Raw genomic sequence first — 15659 nt, 5'->3', positions numbered from 1 at the left:
TGCTGCACCAATCAATCGGCCAACAAAGCCCTCGAACGTTCTAACACGACACACGCGCAGATTTTCTTACTCGTCGATCGTGAGCCCGTCAGTTCGTAAAACGGCAGAGTCACCGCCCTGCTTCATCGCTCGGTAAATTCGTCGAATGAAGAACGAACTACAAGGGTGGGCGCGAGTCCCAGTGCGTCGGTAAAGGGCCGAACACGTGCCAAGGCGGACACACGCTACTTGGTCTAAATACAGTTTGTCCCTACAAAGGGGTTGCAGGAGGTATGTGTCCTGTATATTTAGACCCTCTCGGTGCTTCTCGAATGCTCATTTTAATACACAAATCGCATTATAATCCAGTTGTTACAAAGTACAGCGGACTGGACGAAACAAAAATGCAACCTCTCTACATGAGACTTCGCTGCCAGCAGAGCACGCGCTGCAGTCCAGCAGGTTTGGGCCCGGCGGTTTGGAAGTCGAGTGAGATGGCCGGCAGTTTTATTCCGCCTGTGTCCCTCGGGTCGAGTCACGAGAGATCTCGGCTCGGAGTGGTCGGGCGACTCCACTTGGAACTGAGCCCAACCCTCAATCTCCAAAAGACGAGACCAAGTTCTAACAAACTAACAAACAAACAAACAGAGCCCATGGTGCGCGTGGTGGCGTGTCGCTTCATGCGCATCAGCTGCAGCGAAGACGACCACCCGCTCTTTCGACGCTACTACGCCAGGTAGGACTCGTCCGCCCTGAGTCACCTGCGTGTTTTTAGGGACGAAGGGCAGACATTCTGACACGTTCCTCCCTCTCTAAAAGGAGCAACCGGGAGCGCGGCATCAAAGTACGTCGCCGGCACTTTAGTCCCTCGTCTTTTCCTTCTCTAGACACTTAAAAGGAGGAATTATGTGCGTCCGATGACTATCCTATCCTATCGCCAGCTTCTGCGCTGCTTCCCACATTGTTGTCCGGAGCACGTCCAGCGGTGCTACTGCGGCACCTCCATCCACGTGCTCGTGACGTTCGAGTCGGATCCGCCTCCGGCCGCCCAGGGGAGGCTGCTGGTGTGCGCGAGATTCGAGCCGTCCCGCGTCGTCCCCCTCTGGCCCTCCAGCCTGGCAGACGCACCGGGACGCGAGGTCCAGGACGACACCAACGAGCGGAAGCTGCGTCCTGGGGAGGTTGTGTCGCTGCCTGAGAGTCTGCTCCCGTCTGGCAACCGGAAGACGAAGCCGGCGACATGGATCCGAGCGGACAGAGAAGGCGAGGCGAAGCAGAACACGCAGGTTTGGCTGCTGTACAATTGGTAGTTTTAGAAGGACTCTTGTATTAAGATTTTTGTGTGTTGCGTCATCAAGAACGCAACGCTGTACGTGCTCAACAACCACCGGTTCCCCAAGTGGCGCTACAGCTACGACAGCAGCGTGACCAGGACTCAGCGAGAAATGACCCACCACCTGGTCGTGTACGTCTGCCAAGTTACAGGAACCAGGTCGCAGCATGGAGAAATTGACGCCGTGGTGCTAGCGCGCCAGGAGTCACCTGGCTTCTCCCTCATTTCCTACCGGCGGTCTGGCAACAACGCCAGTGATGCCGGATGTGATCTACCAGCGATCGAAGGAGCATCTGGCAGCACCTTTGATGCTGTCGACGATGATATGTCTGATATGATTTCTTCAACAATGCACGATATGGAAATTGATTCGGGTTCTCCTGAACTGTACGAGACCAAGCCGCCGCATAGTACACACCAACCGCATTACCAAGTCTTTTCCACCCAGCCGAAGCAGGAGGAAATACGCCAACGCGTGTTCAGTGGGACTTTCCTCGGTTCTTACCGGCATCAACACGAGGCTGCTGCCCATCCGATTCGACAAGTACTACCTGGACCGAGTAGTCAAGACCGCTATTTGTGGCAGGTGGGGTCAAGTGCACGCACGTGTGGTTTCCTAGTCAAGGGGCAGCATCTTCTTATTCTGTGGCGATTTTTGTTTTTATCCAACGTTTGTCGTTGCGCGATCTCGGATTTGATGCTGATGCCGTGCACAAAGAGGCCCGAACCTTTTGGCTGCGTGCAGCAGCTGCACAATGCGGCCAGTAAGCCACAGCTGCAAGAGCGTTTCGTGATACTGGTGTCGGATTTATACGACGTGCTTGGTGGCGTGTTTGGAGAGGTGGCGGCGGATGTAGTCGCAGGGTTACTAGCAAACCAATCCGTCTCACTTCCGGGATTAGTGGATGAGGTGCTGTCTGTCGTGTACAGGCTGGCATGTTTCACTGCGCTACGAGTCAAGATGTCGAAACTGCTTCTAAGCCGGGAGACAATAAGTTCCCAGTAAGTTGAGACAGTAAGTTTCCTGTCTAAGGCATTGAATTGTTCGTTCCAGACCTTTGTAGCCCTGGTGCGAGAGGCGATGGTCATGCCGATAAACATGCAGCCTGCGATAAAATACGGTCAGCAACAACCTTTCGCGGCAAGACCCCAGGATACGACGACTTGGAATGGAATCAGCGGTGGCTTCTGGAGCCCGGTTCGCTGTAAATGGCTCACGTCGCGCCGGGCGCAGCACGAGACTCTCCAGGTATTGCCGATTTCGCTCAAATTTTGTATCGGTACAAACTCAGCTGTATTGACATCGTCATTGCAGACGACATGTCGAGTTTGACGGTGCAATCAGCGTACTCCCTTTCAGGCGGTGAAAATGCAACTCCGATGAATTCGTGAGCACGATGGCGCAGTGAGTATGACGTAGAAGCCACGTGTTAAACAGTCGTGTGGTTGATTGCAGTCGCACATGTAACGACTATCGATTAGTTGAAAAGGGTTGAGATGAAGTTAATACTTGTATTCCAAGTTACATAAGACGGTCGGGAAAATGTACGAGCGGTGGGCTTGTTGCCATTTCACGCGAAAAGTTTTGGTGGGCCTGCCTACGGCTGGGAGGTTTACAGTGTGCGATGCGATCACAGTGTGATGCAAAAGTGACAGCCTGAAGGTGGTGCAATGGCGTCGCACTGTAATGCGAGACAGATATTTGTTCTATCGATGGGAGTCCGTCGTCAGAGAAGTACAACAGCTTGTTATGTAAGGACGAAGCGCAAAATAGTGGGTAAAGTGCAGTAATCTGCGTTTTCGAATGGATTGAAGCAAGTGAAGTGTTTCACAAATGTTAATAAGTACATGTACACATTCGGCGGGATTGGTGTCTGACGCGTGAGTGTCGGTTCGAATCGATGCGTCTGGGTAAACGCAACCCAGCAATCTGGTAAACGATTTCGAGCGATATTGTTTGATGGAGCTGCTGGTGCTGCATTTAGTGCAGAGATGTCAAATGTTTCGTTTGTGGTGAATGAGATGCATTGCCTTGTGGTTAGTTCAAGTCAAGAACGTGATGAAGCTCGCAGATGAGAAGTTGCTCGTGTGTAGCACGTTGTGTAGATTGCATGCTAAGGTTTGTTTTCCTGCTACTCCAAGACATGATAGACAGGATGCCTACAACGACCAGATTCGCCACCCAAAGGCGCAAGTAGTGCACTTTGTATTGTTGAGCACGACAAAGATTGCGTCTTGGTTCAGTTGAGAAGAGATCACGAGGCAGATACGCGATGGAGCTACGAGGCTGTCCTCGTGGTGCTGGTCGCTGGAGCAATCCTCCTGCGGCGGTCCTTGCTTTCCGTGTGAGCGGGAGGACGCAGTGTGACTGGGGTTGCTGCGATGCAGTCTGCGGTGTGTGTTGTATGGTGCGGGTTGGGCTGCACGCAGAAGGCGGCGTGGCTGCCGAGATGTCTGGCGTTACACAAATGGTATCGTGTCCGTGGCATGAGACGATGGTAAGATCGTTGATGAAGTTAGCGTAAGGAGATGCATCTCATGGTATTTTGGTTGCTGTTCTCTGGATTTCAGATCCAGAGTTTAACTGAATTCTCGAGCCCAATATCGAGGCTTGTCTCCTTGGGATTGCATACGCGTGATATCCCTCTGTCTTCCTAGCTGGCATACGATACTTCAATCCTTAATAACTGCTGTACGACTGATGCGAACAAGGTGGATGTTGCTTGTGGCGGCCCAGTGCAACATCATCGGTAACTTGCGAATCTATTCGCGTGAATGTTGTCCGAAAGGAGACACCAATGTATGCAGTGCATAGTAATGAACAGCATGATAACTGTTAGGCTAGTTGCAAGAAGCGACATTACATCTTGCATTGCTTATCGATCTGGCCTACGTCAAGATCACATGACCAAAACCCCCGATCATATCCGTAAACTACCCAGGAAAAAGTCTACAATTGTGTACACTTGTATCGCGGCTTGACACGGTGACTTTAGCATCTGCCTTTGAGTACTGGTAGGCAGGATGGGCTACGTTACACAACATACCGTGTTTTTTTCCTTTTCGACGTATAAGTACTTCTAAGTATTCGACGAAAGATTTCCTACAAAATCCAGAGTTTCCCCGTGCAAGCACGGCATTAGTACAACTTTGATGCGGGTAGTTGGTGTGGTAAGGCGTGGATCCCACTGAAACCAATACTATCGCGTCGATCTTTTGCGGAACGCGTGCTGATACAGATGTGAATCGCAGATTCACGCAGACCAAGGTACTGTGGGGTGTACCGCAAACTGCGAGATAAAGTAAGCGTTTTGTTGAGAAAAGAAACGCATCGCAAATAAATCAGCGACATAAATCCAGCAGTAATTCCAGCAACGCCTGCGGCGAGTATGGTGGACATTCACGGCGAGCTGGCTCGAGTGTGATAGGATGGAGCGAATGGTGAAGAGCAAAACCGGGAGGTGTCGCTTCCACGGACCTCGAGTAGCAGCGGTGAACTGTCGTTGACAATAGGATCACACTCCACGTCTTCGTGGCGTAGTGAGCGTAGCCGAATGCGACCGAAGCCAGAAATCACCATATCGAATAAGCTTATCACCATGTAAAACTGCGAGTGCAGTAGAAGAGTGACTTCCACGATTTTCCGGGCGATGTCAAGTGTACATGGACTTAAAACAACTTTCTTTTCCATGAGGGGCATCAGAATTTACGCGTGAAGTTGGGGAAAACTTAATCTATTGCACGTTAGCAGACGTATCCGACGCACACGCCGTTGTAAACGGTGTGAGCCCCTCGGGGATGCCGTGAGGTGGGCTCATAATTGTTGTTGGCTTTCCAGTAAAAGGAAGAATGAGGCTTCGCAGATCGAGTTGACTCTGCCGTGGAATATGGCTGAGTACTCGTGATGGTTGGTCTCTGGAGCCGCTCGGCTGCTTCCATCGGAGTGTGATCAGCCCGGTGGTTGAATCGCCCGTACCTTTGGACCAGGTCAGCCAGGTAAGAAGCTGGATGTTGGATAGTACCATCGGGGTTGTGATCTGCCAGGTAGCTAACTTCCATGCGGTAATTGATGTGAAACCTTCTGCCACACAGGAAAACCCACTCTTTTGCTGCACACAAAAGCTAGCAAACAGGAAATCGACTGTGTGATGTCTCGCCTAGCGTAAAAGAGTTGGTGCGGCGGAAATGAAGCTCGCCGGGAATGTAAAGTCTCTCGATGGAATCAATTGCTATGCAGTGACGAAGAGTGCATGCAAAATTGGCTCCGAGTCTAGTAGGAAATGCGGAGCCTGCTATGAAGTCTTCGCTCCGCTGAAGTAAATGGCACCAAATGCACGTGAAAGTGTGTTGGGAAGTCGTGATATTTGTGCAACCTGCATGTGACATCGGGCGCCGTAGGAAGTGTCGAAACCGAAGACTGAAGACCAAGTGTGCACGATAAGCCTTCGGTTTAATGCTTCATTATCTGTTTTACCTTAATCGACTGACAAGGACAATATGCAAGTGATCTATCTACAGTGAATGTAGAGGAAGATCGTCGAGTTGATGGGAATTTTGCGTGCATGGATCCAATCGATGTTCCGGGCGTGTGTTTCTGCTCCAATGCAGCTCAACTCCGGCGAATCGTGCAGAAGTACGCGTGGCAGCCGTCACTCAGATCTTACACTGAACAAAGTAGGCCGATTGTTGGCAACCGAGTGACTACTGTGCAATACTAACCCGACTGCTGCAATAAATTTGTTTGGCCGATTCGAATCGGAAGAGCATACGTGTACGTGGTGTGAACCTAGAAATCAAAAAAGAGATATGATGGAGCAACGCTGCTGATTGAGAAAAGAGGGGATGTGGCTTGTACGAAGATTTTTCTCTTCAATGCCTACTATTCATCGGAGCTTTAAAGAATTCCAGTGCGTGGTGTGATAGCAGATGAGGCCACATTTAAAGCTGGTGTGTGAGGACGTACTGCCGAGGACATTTGTTGGTTTGTTGGCTCGCTAACAACCTGCTGAGTCAGAGCCTGGCATACGGAAGAATATGTCTTCACTGCGTGATCTGATAGGGGCATCTGATCGACGGCGACTAGCGTTTCAAGAATTTTGAAAGCAAATTTGCGAATTTATGTCATTTTTAAGGCTACCAACGGCGCGTTGAACTCTTCTCAGTCTTAATACGACTCGATATCAAACTGCTAATGTACTATGATTACCACGATCTCGATACTAGCGAGCGGCGTACGAGCAAGTGCTGTGGTGAAGCGCATGCGAATGTGATGGAAGATTATATCATGTGGAGTTGGATTGCTGAAAGTCCAGAGGTCGTTCCAGGTAACGGCGAGCGTCACGGCAAGGTAATTTTATTGTGAACATTTTCCATGGTGTTCATAGGGACAACGATCATTGGGCGAGGTGATCTGCACATTTCAATCGGACCGAGTACGTCGAGGCTGGTGGTGAGTGTCATGTAGCGAGTGCTCTGTCGGATCGGTCCACGAAGGACTATGCCGAGGATGGGCTGGGGTGGCTTTCAAAGCTGGTGACGATTGCCATCTAGCGAGTGCCCTGGTGGCTATTGTGTCCTTGAACGGACTGTGCGACGGAATGCCATAACCGTGGGCAAGTGGTCCTACAAAAGCTGTTGGCGAGTGTCGACTAACAGGCTTGGATGAGTGTCAACAAGCTCGTACTGCTGGTGCGCGTCGACAAGTGTGATCATTGAATCTCCGAAGAGCGAGTTGCCGCGGTTTGGTTGCAATTTCGTTGGACTGTTACTGGCGAGTGTGAGTTGGTGACAAGCTTACACTGTAGGTGTGTTTCAGGAGAAGAAGTCGCTGTGTCACGGTAAATCAAGCCTGTGGAGTCAACGATGACAGATAGTGCTGTGGTAACTGTGCTCACTGGCAAAACTGCGTTGATGGTGCCGAGTGATAACAAGCATGGTATCAGTTTTAGAAGGACTCTTGTATTAAGATTTTTGTGTGTTGCGTCATCAAGAACGCAACGCTGTACGTGCTCAACAACCACCGGTTCCCCAAGTGGCTCTACAGCTACGACAGCAGCGTGACCAGGACTCAGCGAGAAATGACCCACCACCTGGTCGTGTACGTCTGCCAAGTTACAGGAACCAGGTCGCAGCATGGAGAAATTGACGCCGTGGTGCTAGCGCGCCAGGAGTCACCTGGCTTCTCCCTCATTTCCTACCGGCGGTCTGGCAACAACGCCAGTGATGCCGGATGTGATCTACCAGCGATCGAAGGAGCATCTGGCAGCACCTTTGATGCTGTCGACGATGATATGTCTGATATGATTTCTTCAACAATGAACGATATGGAAATTGATTCGGGTTCTTCTGAACTGTACGAGACCAAGCCGCCGCATAGTACACACCAACCGCAGTACCAGGTCTTTTCCACCCAGCCGAAGCAGGAGGAAATGCGCCAACGCGTATTTAGTGGGGGGTTCCTCGGTTCTTACCGGCATCAACACGAGGCTGCTGCCAATCCGATTCGGCAAGTACTACCTGGACCGAGTAGTCAAGACCGCTATGTGTGGCAGGTGGGGTCAAGTGCACGCACGTGTGGTTTCCTAGACAAGGGGCAGCATCTTCTTATTCTGTGGCGATTTATCCAACGTTTGTCGTTGCGCGATCTCGGATTTGATGCTGATGCCGTGCACAAAGAGGCCCGAACCTTTTGGCTGCGTGCAGCAGCTGCACAATGCGGCCAGTAAGCCACAGCTGCAAGAGCGTTTCGTGATACTGGTGTCGGATTTATACGACGTGCTTGGTGGCGTATTTGGAGAGGTGGCGGCGGATGTCGTCGCAGGGTCACAAGGAAACCAATCCGTCTCACTTCTGGGATTAGTGGATGAGGTGCTGTCTGTCGTGTACAGGCTGGCATGTTTCACTGCGCTACGAGTCAAGATGTCGAAACTGCTTCTAAACCGGGAGACAATAAGTTCCCAGTAAGTTGAGACAATGAGTTTCTTGTCTGAGGCATTGAATTGTTCGTTCCGGACCTTGTGCGAGAGGCGATGATCATGTCGATAAACATGCAGCCTGCGATAAAATACGGTCAGCAACAACCGTTCGCGGCAAGACCCCAGGATACGACGACTTGGAATGTAATCAGCGGTGGCTCCTGGAGCCCGGTTCGCTGGAAATGGCTCACGTCGCGCCGGGCGCAGCACAAGACTCTCCAGGTATTGCCGATTTCGCTCAAATTTTGTATCGGTACAAACTCAGCTGTATTGACATCGTCATTGCAGACGACATATCGAGTTTGACGCTGCAATCAGCGTACTCCCTTTCAGGCGGTGAAAATGCAACTCCGATGAATTCGTGAGCACGATGGCGCAGTGAGTATGACGTAGAAGCCACGTGTTAAACAGTCGTGTGGTTGATTGCAGTCGCACATGTAACGACTATCGATTAGTTGAAAAGGGTTGAGATGAAGTTAATACTTGTATTCCAAGTTACATAAGACGGTCGGGAAAATGTACGAGCGGTGGGCTTGTTGCCATTTCACGCGAAAAGTTTTGGTGGGCCTGCCTACGGCTGGGAGGTTTACAGTGTGCGATGCGATCACAGTGTGATGCAAAAGTGACAGCCTGAAGGTGGTGCAATGGCGTCGCACTGTAATGCGAGACAGCTATTTGTTCTATCGATGGGAGTCCGTCGTCAGAGAAGTACAACAGCTTGTTATGTAAGGACGAAGCGCAAAATAGTGGGTAAAGTGCAGTAATCTGCGTTTTCGAATGGATTGAAGCAAGTGAAGTGTTTCACAAATGTTAATAAGTACATGTACACAGTCGGCGGGATTGGTGTCTGACGCGTGAGTGTCGGTTCGAATCGTTGCGTCTGAGTAAACGCAACCCAGCAATCTGGTAGATGATTTCGAGCGATATCGTTTGATGGAGCTGCTGGTGCTGCATTTAGTGCAGAAACGTCAAATGTTTCGTTTGTGGTGAATGAGATGCATTGCCTTGTGGTTAGTTCAAGTCAAGAACGTGATGAAGCTCGCAGATGAGAAGTTGCTCGTGTGTAGCACGTTGTGGAGATTGCATGCTAAGGTTTGTCTTCCTGCTACTCCAACTGAAACGACCAGATTCGCCACCCAAAGGCGCAAGTAGTGCACTTTGTATTGTTGAGCACGACAAAGACTGCGTCTAGGTTTGGCTGAGAAGCAGCCACGAGGCAGACGCGATGGAGATACGAGGCTGTCCTCGTGGTGCTGGTCGCTGGAGTAATCCTCCTGCGGCGATCCTTGCTTTCCGTGTGAGCGGGAGGACGCAGTGTGACTGGGGTTGCTGCGATGCAGTCTGCGGTGTGTGTTGTATGGTGCGGGTTGGGCTGCACGCAGAAGGCGGCGTGGCTGCCGAGATGGCTGGCGTTACACAAATGGTATCGTGTCCGTGGCATGAAACGATGGTAAGATCGTTGATGAAGTTAGCGTAAGGAGATGCATCTCATGGTATTTTGGTTGCTGTTCTCTGGATTTTAGTAAAGGAGGGAGTCACTCTGACCAAAACGACTCCAATTTCTTATACTCAGAACCCAAACAAACTTTGGAAACTTGAAACTATGTTATATTTACTTGAAAACGTGATACATGTGTTACATAAGAACATAACGGAATACTCGACCCCAGCGACTTTTTCTCCTTGTTATTGCATACTCGTGATATCCGTTCGGTATCGAGAATAGATCTCTATCCCCCTAGCTGTCATACGATACTTCAATGCTCATTAACCGCTGTTGTGATTGTTGCTTGTGGCGGCCCAGTGCAACATCATCGAATCGTACGGAGATCCGAATTATCTATTCGCGTTGAATGTCGCCCGAAAGGACACACCAATGCATGCAGCTGCATACTACTAAAGCGATTAGACTAATTGCAAGAAGCAGCATTGTATCTTGCATTGCTTATCGATCTGGCCTGATGTATCGGTCAGCAGAATCACACAACCAAAAACCCCGATCACGTCCGTATACAACCCAGGAAAAAGTCTACTTAGGTCATGGACAGAGCTGGACGTACATTTGGGAGACTCGCCGGCCGTGCAGCGTTCCTCTCTTCTGTCGTTTCCGAAATCAACCAGCTTCACCCAATTTCTCGAAGCTCTCAAACCGCCGCAGGTATCCGAAGTTTTCAGCCAGCCGAAGAACCCTACCTTGGCATTACATGTAGTAGGACGTCCAATAGCTTGCGATTAGCGTGGTCTATCAGCACCAAAATGTCAAAGTAGTCGCCGTAAGGCTCTCCATCTTGTTGGGCAGAGCGACAAAAGTTTCGGGAGAGAGTACGTATGGCTTGAACAGTGGAAATCGAGGAATGAGGAATATAATGCCATTCTGGTGCACACTCAAGCTGTGCTCACGCCAAGCTCACGTCGAGCCACAGTTGTGGATTCAGGCGTGAAGCATACTACTGCCGTCGATAGAAGCGGTAGAAATGTTCTAGGTGGAAATGCACGGCTACCTGCACGACACCATTGGTTAGACGTGATTGGGGCTTCGAGAAAACAATAATTTCGCGTGTTTTAGTTGCAAGAATTGTTAGACAGCTTGCTTTTCGAGCAACCCTGGCTGTGGCTACTGCTGCACCAATCAATCGGCCAACAAAGCCCTCGAACGTTCTAACACGACACACGCGCAGATTTTCTTACTCGTCGATCGTGAGCCCGTCAGTTCGTAAAACGGCAGAGTCACCGCCCTGCTTCATCGCTCGGTAAATTCGTCGAATGAAGAACGAACTACAAGGGTGGGCGCGAGTCCCAGTGCGTCGGTAAAGGGCCGAACACGTGCCAAGGCGGACACACGCTACTTGGTCTAAATACAGTTTGTCCCTACAAAGGGGTTGCAGGAGGTATGTGTCCTGTATATTTAGACCCTCTCGGTGCTTCTCGAATGCTCATTTTAATACACAAATCGCATTATAATCCAGTTGTTACAAAGTACAGCGGACTGGACGAAACAAAAATGCAACCTCTCTACATGAGACTTCGCTGCCAGCAGAGCACGCGCTGCAGTCCAGCAGGTTTGGGCCCGCCGGTTTGGAAGTCGAGTGAGATGGCCGGCAGTTTTATTCCGCCTGTGTCCCTCGGGTCGAGTCACGAGAGATCTCGGCTCGGAGTGGTCGGGCGACTCCACTTGGAACTGAGCCCAACCCTCAATCTCCAAAAGACGAGACCAAGTTCTAACAAACTAACAAACAAACAAACAGAGCCCATGGTGCGCGTGGTGGCGTGTCGCTTCATGCGCATCAGCTGCAGCGAAGACGACCACCCGCTCTTTCGACGCTACTACGCCAGGTAGGACTCGTCCGCCCTGAGTCACCTGCGTGTTTTTAGGGACGAAGGGCAGACATTCTGACACGTTCCTCCCTCTCTAAAAGGAGCAACCGGGAGCGCGGCATCAAAGTACGTCGCCGGCACTTTAGTCCCTCGTCTTTTCCTTCTCTAGACACTTAAAAGGAGGAATTATGTGCGTCCGATGACTATCCTATCCTATCGCCAGCTTCTGCGCTGCTTCCCACATTGTTGTCCGGAGCACGTCCAGCGGTGCTACTGCGGCACCTCCATCCACGTGCTCGTGACGTTCGAGTCGGATCCGCCTCCGGCCGCCCAGGGGGAGGCTGCTGGTGTGCGCGAGATTCGAGCCGTCCCGCGTCGTCCCCCTCTGGCCCTCCAGCCTGGCAGACGCACCGGGACGCGAGGTCCAGGACGACACCAACGAGCGGAAGCTGCGTCCTGGGGAGGTTGTGTCGCTGCCTGAGAGTCTGCTCCCGTCTGGCAACCGGAAGACGAAGCCGGCGACATGGATCCGAGCGGACAGAGAAGGCGAGGCGAAGCAGAACACGCAGGTTTGGCTGCTGTACAATTGGTAGTTTTAGAAGGACTCTTGTATTAAGATTGTTGTGTGTTGCGTCATCAAGAACGCAACGCTGTACGTGCTCAACAACCACCGGTTCCCCAAGTGGCTCTACAGCTACGACAGCAGCGTGACCAGGACTCAGCGAGAAATGACCCACCACCTGGTCGTGTACGTCTGCCAAGTTACAGGAACCAGGTCGCAGCATGGAGAAATTGACGCCGTGGTGCTAGCGCGCCAGGAGTCACCTGGCTTCTCCCTCATTTCCTACCGGCGGTCTGGCAACAACGCCAGTGATGCCGGATGTGATCTACCAGCGATCGAAGGAGCATCTGGCAGCACCTTTGATGCTGTCGACGATGATATGTCTGATATGATTTCTTCAACAATGAACGATATGGAAATTGATTCGGGTTCTTCTGAACTGTACGAGACCAAGCCGCCGCATAGTACACACCAACCGCAGTACCAGGTCTTTTCCACCCAGCCGAAGCAGGAGGAAATGCGCCAACGCGTATTTAGTGGGGGGTTCCTCGGTTCTTACCGGCATCAACACGAGGCTGCTGCCAATCCGATTCGACAAGTACTACCTGGACCGAGTAGTCAAGACCGCTATGTGTGGCAGGTGGGGTCAAGTGCACGCACGTGTGGTTTCCTAGACAAGGGGCAGCATCTTCTTATTCTGTGGCGATTTATCCAACGTTTGTCGTTGCGCGATCTCGGATTTGATGCTGATGCCGTGCACAAAGAGGCCCGAACCTTTTGGCTGCGTGCAGCAGCTGCACAATGCGGCCAGTAAGCCACAGCTGCAAGAGCGTTTCGTGATACTGGTGTCGGATTTATACGACGTGCTTGGTGGCGTATTTGGAGAGGTGGCGGCGGATGTAGTCGCAGGGTTACAAGGAAACCAATCCGTCTCACTTCCGGGATTAGTGCATATGGTGCTGTCTGTCGTGTACAGCCTGGCATGTTTCACTGCGCTACGAGTCGAGATGTCGAAACTGCTTCTAAGCCGGGAGACAATAAGTTCCCAGTAAGTTGAGACAGTAAGTTTCTTGTCTGAGGCATTGAATTGTTCGTTCCAGACCTTTGTAGCCCTGGTGCGAGAGGCGATGATCATGCCGATAAACATGCAGCCTGCGATAAAACACGGTCAGCAACAACTTTTCGCGGCAAGCCCAGGATACGACGACTTGGAATGGAATCAGCGGTGGCTTCTGGAGCCCGGTTCGCTGGAAATGGCTCACGTCGCGCCGGGCGCAGCACGAGACTCTCCAGGTATTGCCGATTTCGCTCAAATTTTGTATCGGTACAAACTCAGCTGTATTGACATCGTCATTGCAGACGACATATCGAGTTTGACGCTGCAATCAGCGTACTCCCTTTCAGGCGGTGAAAATGCAACTCCGATGAATTCGTGAGCACGATGGCGCAGTGAGTATGACGTAGAAGCCACGTGTTAAACAGTCGTGTGGTTGATTGCAGTCGCACATGTAACGACTATCGATTAGTTGAAAAGGGTTGAGATGAAGTTAATACTTGTATTTCAAGTTACACAAGACGGTCGGGGAAATATACGAGCGGTGACCTTGTTGCCTTTTCACGCGAAAAGTTTTGGTGGGCCTGCCTACGGCTGGGAGGTTTACAGTGTGCGATGCGATCACAGTGTGATGCAAAAGTGACAGCCTGATGGTGGTGCAATGGCGTCGCACGGTAATGCGAGACAGCTATTTGTTCTATCGATGGGAGTCCGTCGTCAGAGAAGTACAACAGCTTGTTATGTAAGGACGAAGCGCAAAATAGTAGGTAAAGTGCAGTAATCTGCGTTTTCGAATGAATTGAAGCAAGTGAAGTGTTTCACAAATGTTAATAAGTACATGTACACATTCGGCGGGATTGGTGTCTGACGCGTGAGTGTCGGTTCGAATCGTTGCGTCTGGGTAAACGCAACCCAGCAATCTGGTAAACGATTTCGAGCGATATTGTTTGATGGAGCTGCTGGTGCTGCATTTAGTGCAGAAACGTCGAATGTATCGTTTGTGGTGAATGAGATGCATTGCCTTGTGGTTAGCTCAAGTCAAGAACGTGATGAAGCTCGCAGATGAGAAGTTGCTCGTGTGTAGCACGTTGTGGAGATTGCATGCTAAGGTTTGTCTTCCTGCTACTCCAAGACATGATAGACAGGATGCCTACAACGACCAGATTCGCCACCCAAAGGCGCAAGTAGTGCACTTTGTATTGTTGAGCACGACAAAGATTGCGTCTTGGTTCAGTTGAGAAGAGATCACGAGGCAGATACGCGATGGAGATACGAGGCTGTCCTCGTGGTGCTGGTCGCTGGAGCAATCCTCCTGCGGCGATCCTTCCTTTCCGTCTCAGCGGGAGGACGCAGGGTGACTGGGGTTGCTGCGATGCAGTCTGCGGTGTGTACTGTATGGTGCGGGTTGGGCTGCACGCAGAAGGCGGCGTGGCTGCCGAGATGTCTGGCGTTACACAAATGGTATCGTGTCCGTGGCATGAGACGATGGTAAGATCGTTGATGAAGTTAGCGTAAGGAGATGCATCTCATGGTATTTTGGTTGCTGTTCTCTGGATTTCAGATCCAGAGTTTAACTGAATTCTCGAGCACAATATCGAGGCTTGTCTCCTTGGGATTGCATACGCGTGATATCCCTCTATCTTCCTAGTTGGCACCATCCAGAAACGCCCCCTTAGTCAGAACATGTTCGTCTGTCCTGGCATATGATACTTCAATACTTAATAACTGCTGTACGACGGATGCGAACAAGGTGGATGTTGCTTGTGGCGGCCCAGTGCAACATCATCGGTAACTTGCGAATCTATTCGCGTGAATGTTGTCCGAAGAGATACACCAATGTATGCAGTGCATAGTAATGAACAGCATGATAACTGTTAGGCTAGTTGCAAGAAGCGACATTACATCTTGCATTGCTTATCGATCTGGCCTACGTCAAGATCACATGACCAAAACCCCCGATCATATCCGTAAACTACCCAGGAAAAAGTCTACAATTGTGTACACTTGTATCGCGGCTTGACACGGTGACTTTAGCATCTGCCTTTGAGTACTGGTAGGCAGGATGGGCTACGTTACACAACATACAGTGCTTGTTTTTTTCCCTTTTCGACGTATAAGTACTTCTAAGTATTCGACGAAAGATTTCCTACAAAATCCAGAGTTTCCCCGTGCAAGCACGGCATTAGTACAACTTTGATGCGGGTAGTTGGTGTGGTAAGGCGTGGATCCCACTGAAACCAATACTATCGCGTCGATCTTTTGCGGAACGCGTGCTGATACAGATGTGAATCGCAGATTCACGCAGACCAAGGTACTGTGGGGTGTACCGCAAACTGCGAGATAAAGTAAGCGTTTTGTTGAGAAAAGAAACGCATTGAAGATAAATCAGCGACATAAATCCAGCAGTAATTCCAGCAACGCCTGCGGCGAGTATGGTGGACA

The 15659-nt window shown here is 50.7% G+C and overlaps 2 protein-coding genes across 2 annotated transcripts; both read left to right on the top strand.

The window, feature by feature from the left end:
• Positions 1-632: 632 nt before the first annotated feature.
• On the top strand, positions 633-8037 carry IUM83_19558 (uncharacterized protein; the record flags this gene model as incomplete). The annotated part of the gene is made up of 5 exons (XM_067944610.1): positions 633-715; positions 799-823; positions 921-1265; positions 1338-1625; positions 7303-8037. The coding sequence occupies 5 exons, from the start codon at positions 633-635 to the stop codon at positions 8035-8037; spliced, it is 1476 nt and encodes a 491-aa protein (XP_067784736.1).
• A 3499-nt stretch (positions 8038-11536) lies between these two features.
• Positions 11537-12977, top strand: IUM83_19557 (uncharacterized protein; the record flags this gene model as incomplete). The annotated part of the gene is made up of 5 exons (XM_067944609.1): positions 11537-11619; positions 11703-11727; positions 11825-11948; positions 12007-12170; positions 12243-12977. 5 exons carry the CDS (start codon positions 11537-11539, stop codon positions 12975-12977), a joined length of 1131 nt encoding a protein of 376 aa, XP_067784722.1.
• Between the last annotated feature and the right edge of the window lie 2682 nt (positions 12978-15659).

Source organism: Phytophthora cinnamomi (genome assembly GCF_018691715.1).
Source record: "Phytophthora cinnamomi strain GKB4 chromosome Unknown Contig86, whole genome shotgun sequence".
NCBI classification, from domain to species: domain Eukaryota; phylum Oomycota; class Peronosporomycetes; order Peronosporales; family Peronosporaceae; genus Phytophthora; species Phytophthora cinnamomi.
The sequence above is the reverse complement of the archived record's forward strand: the minus strand, read 5'-3'. Positions and strand labels throughout refer to the sequence as shown.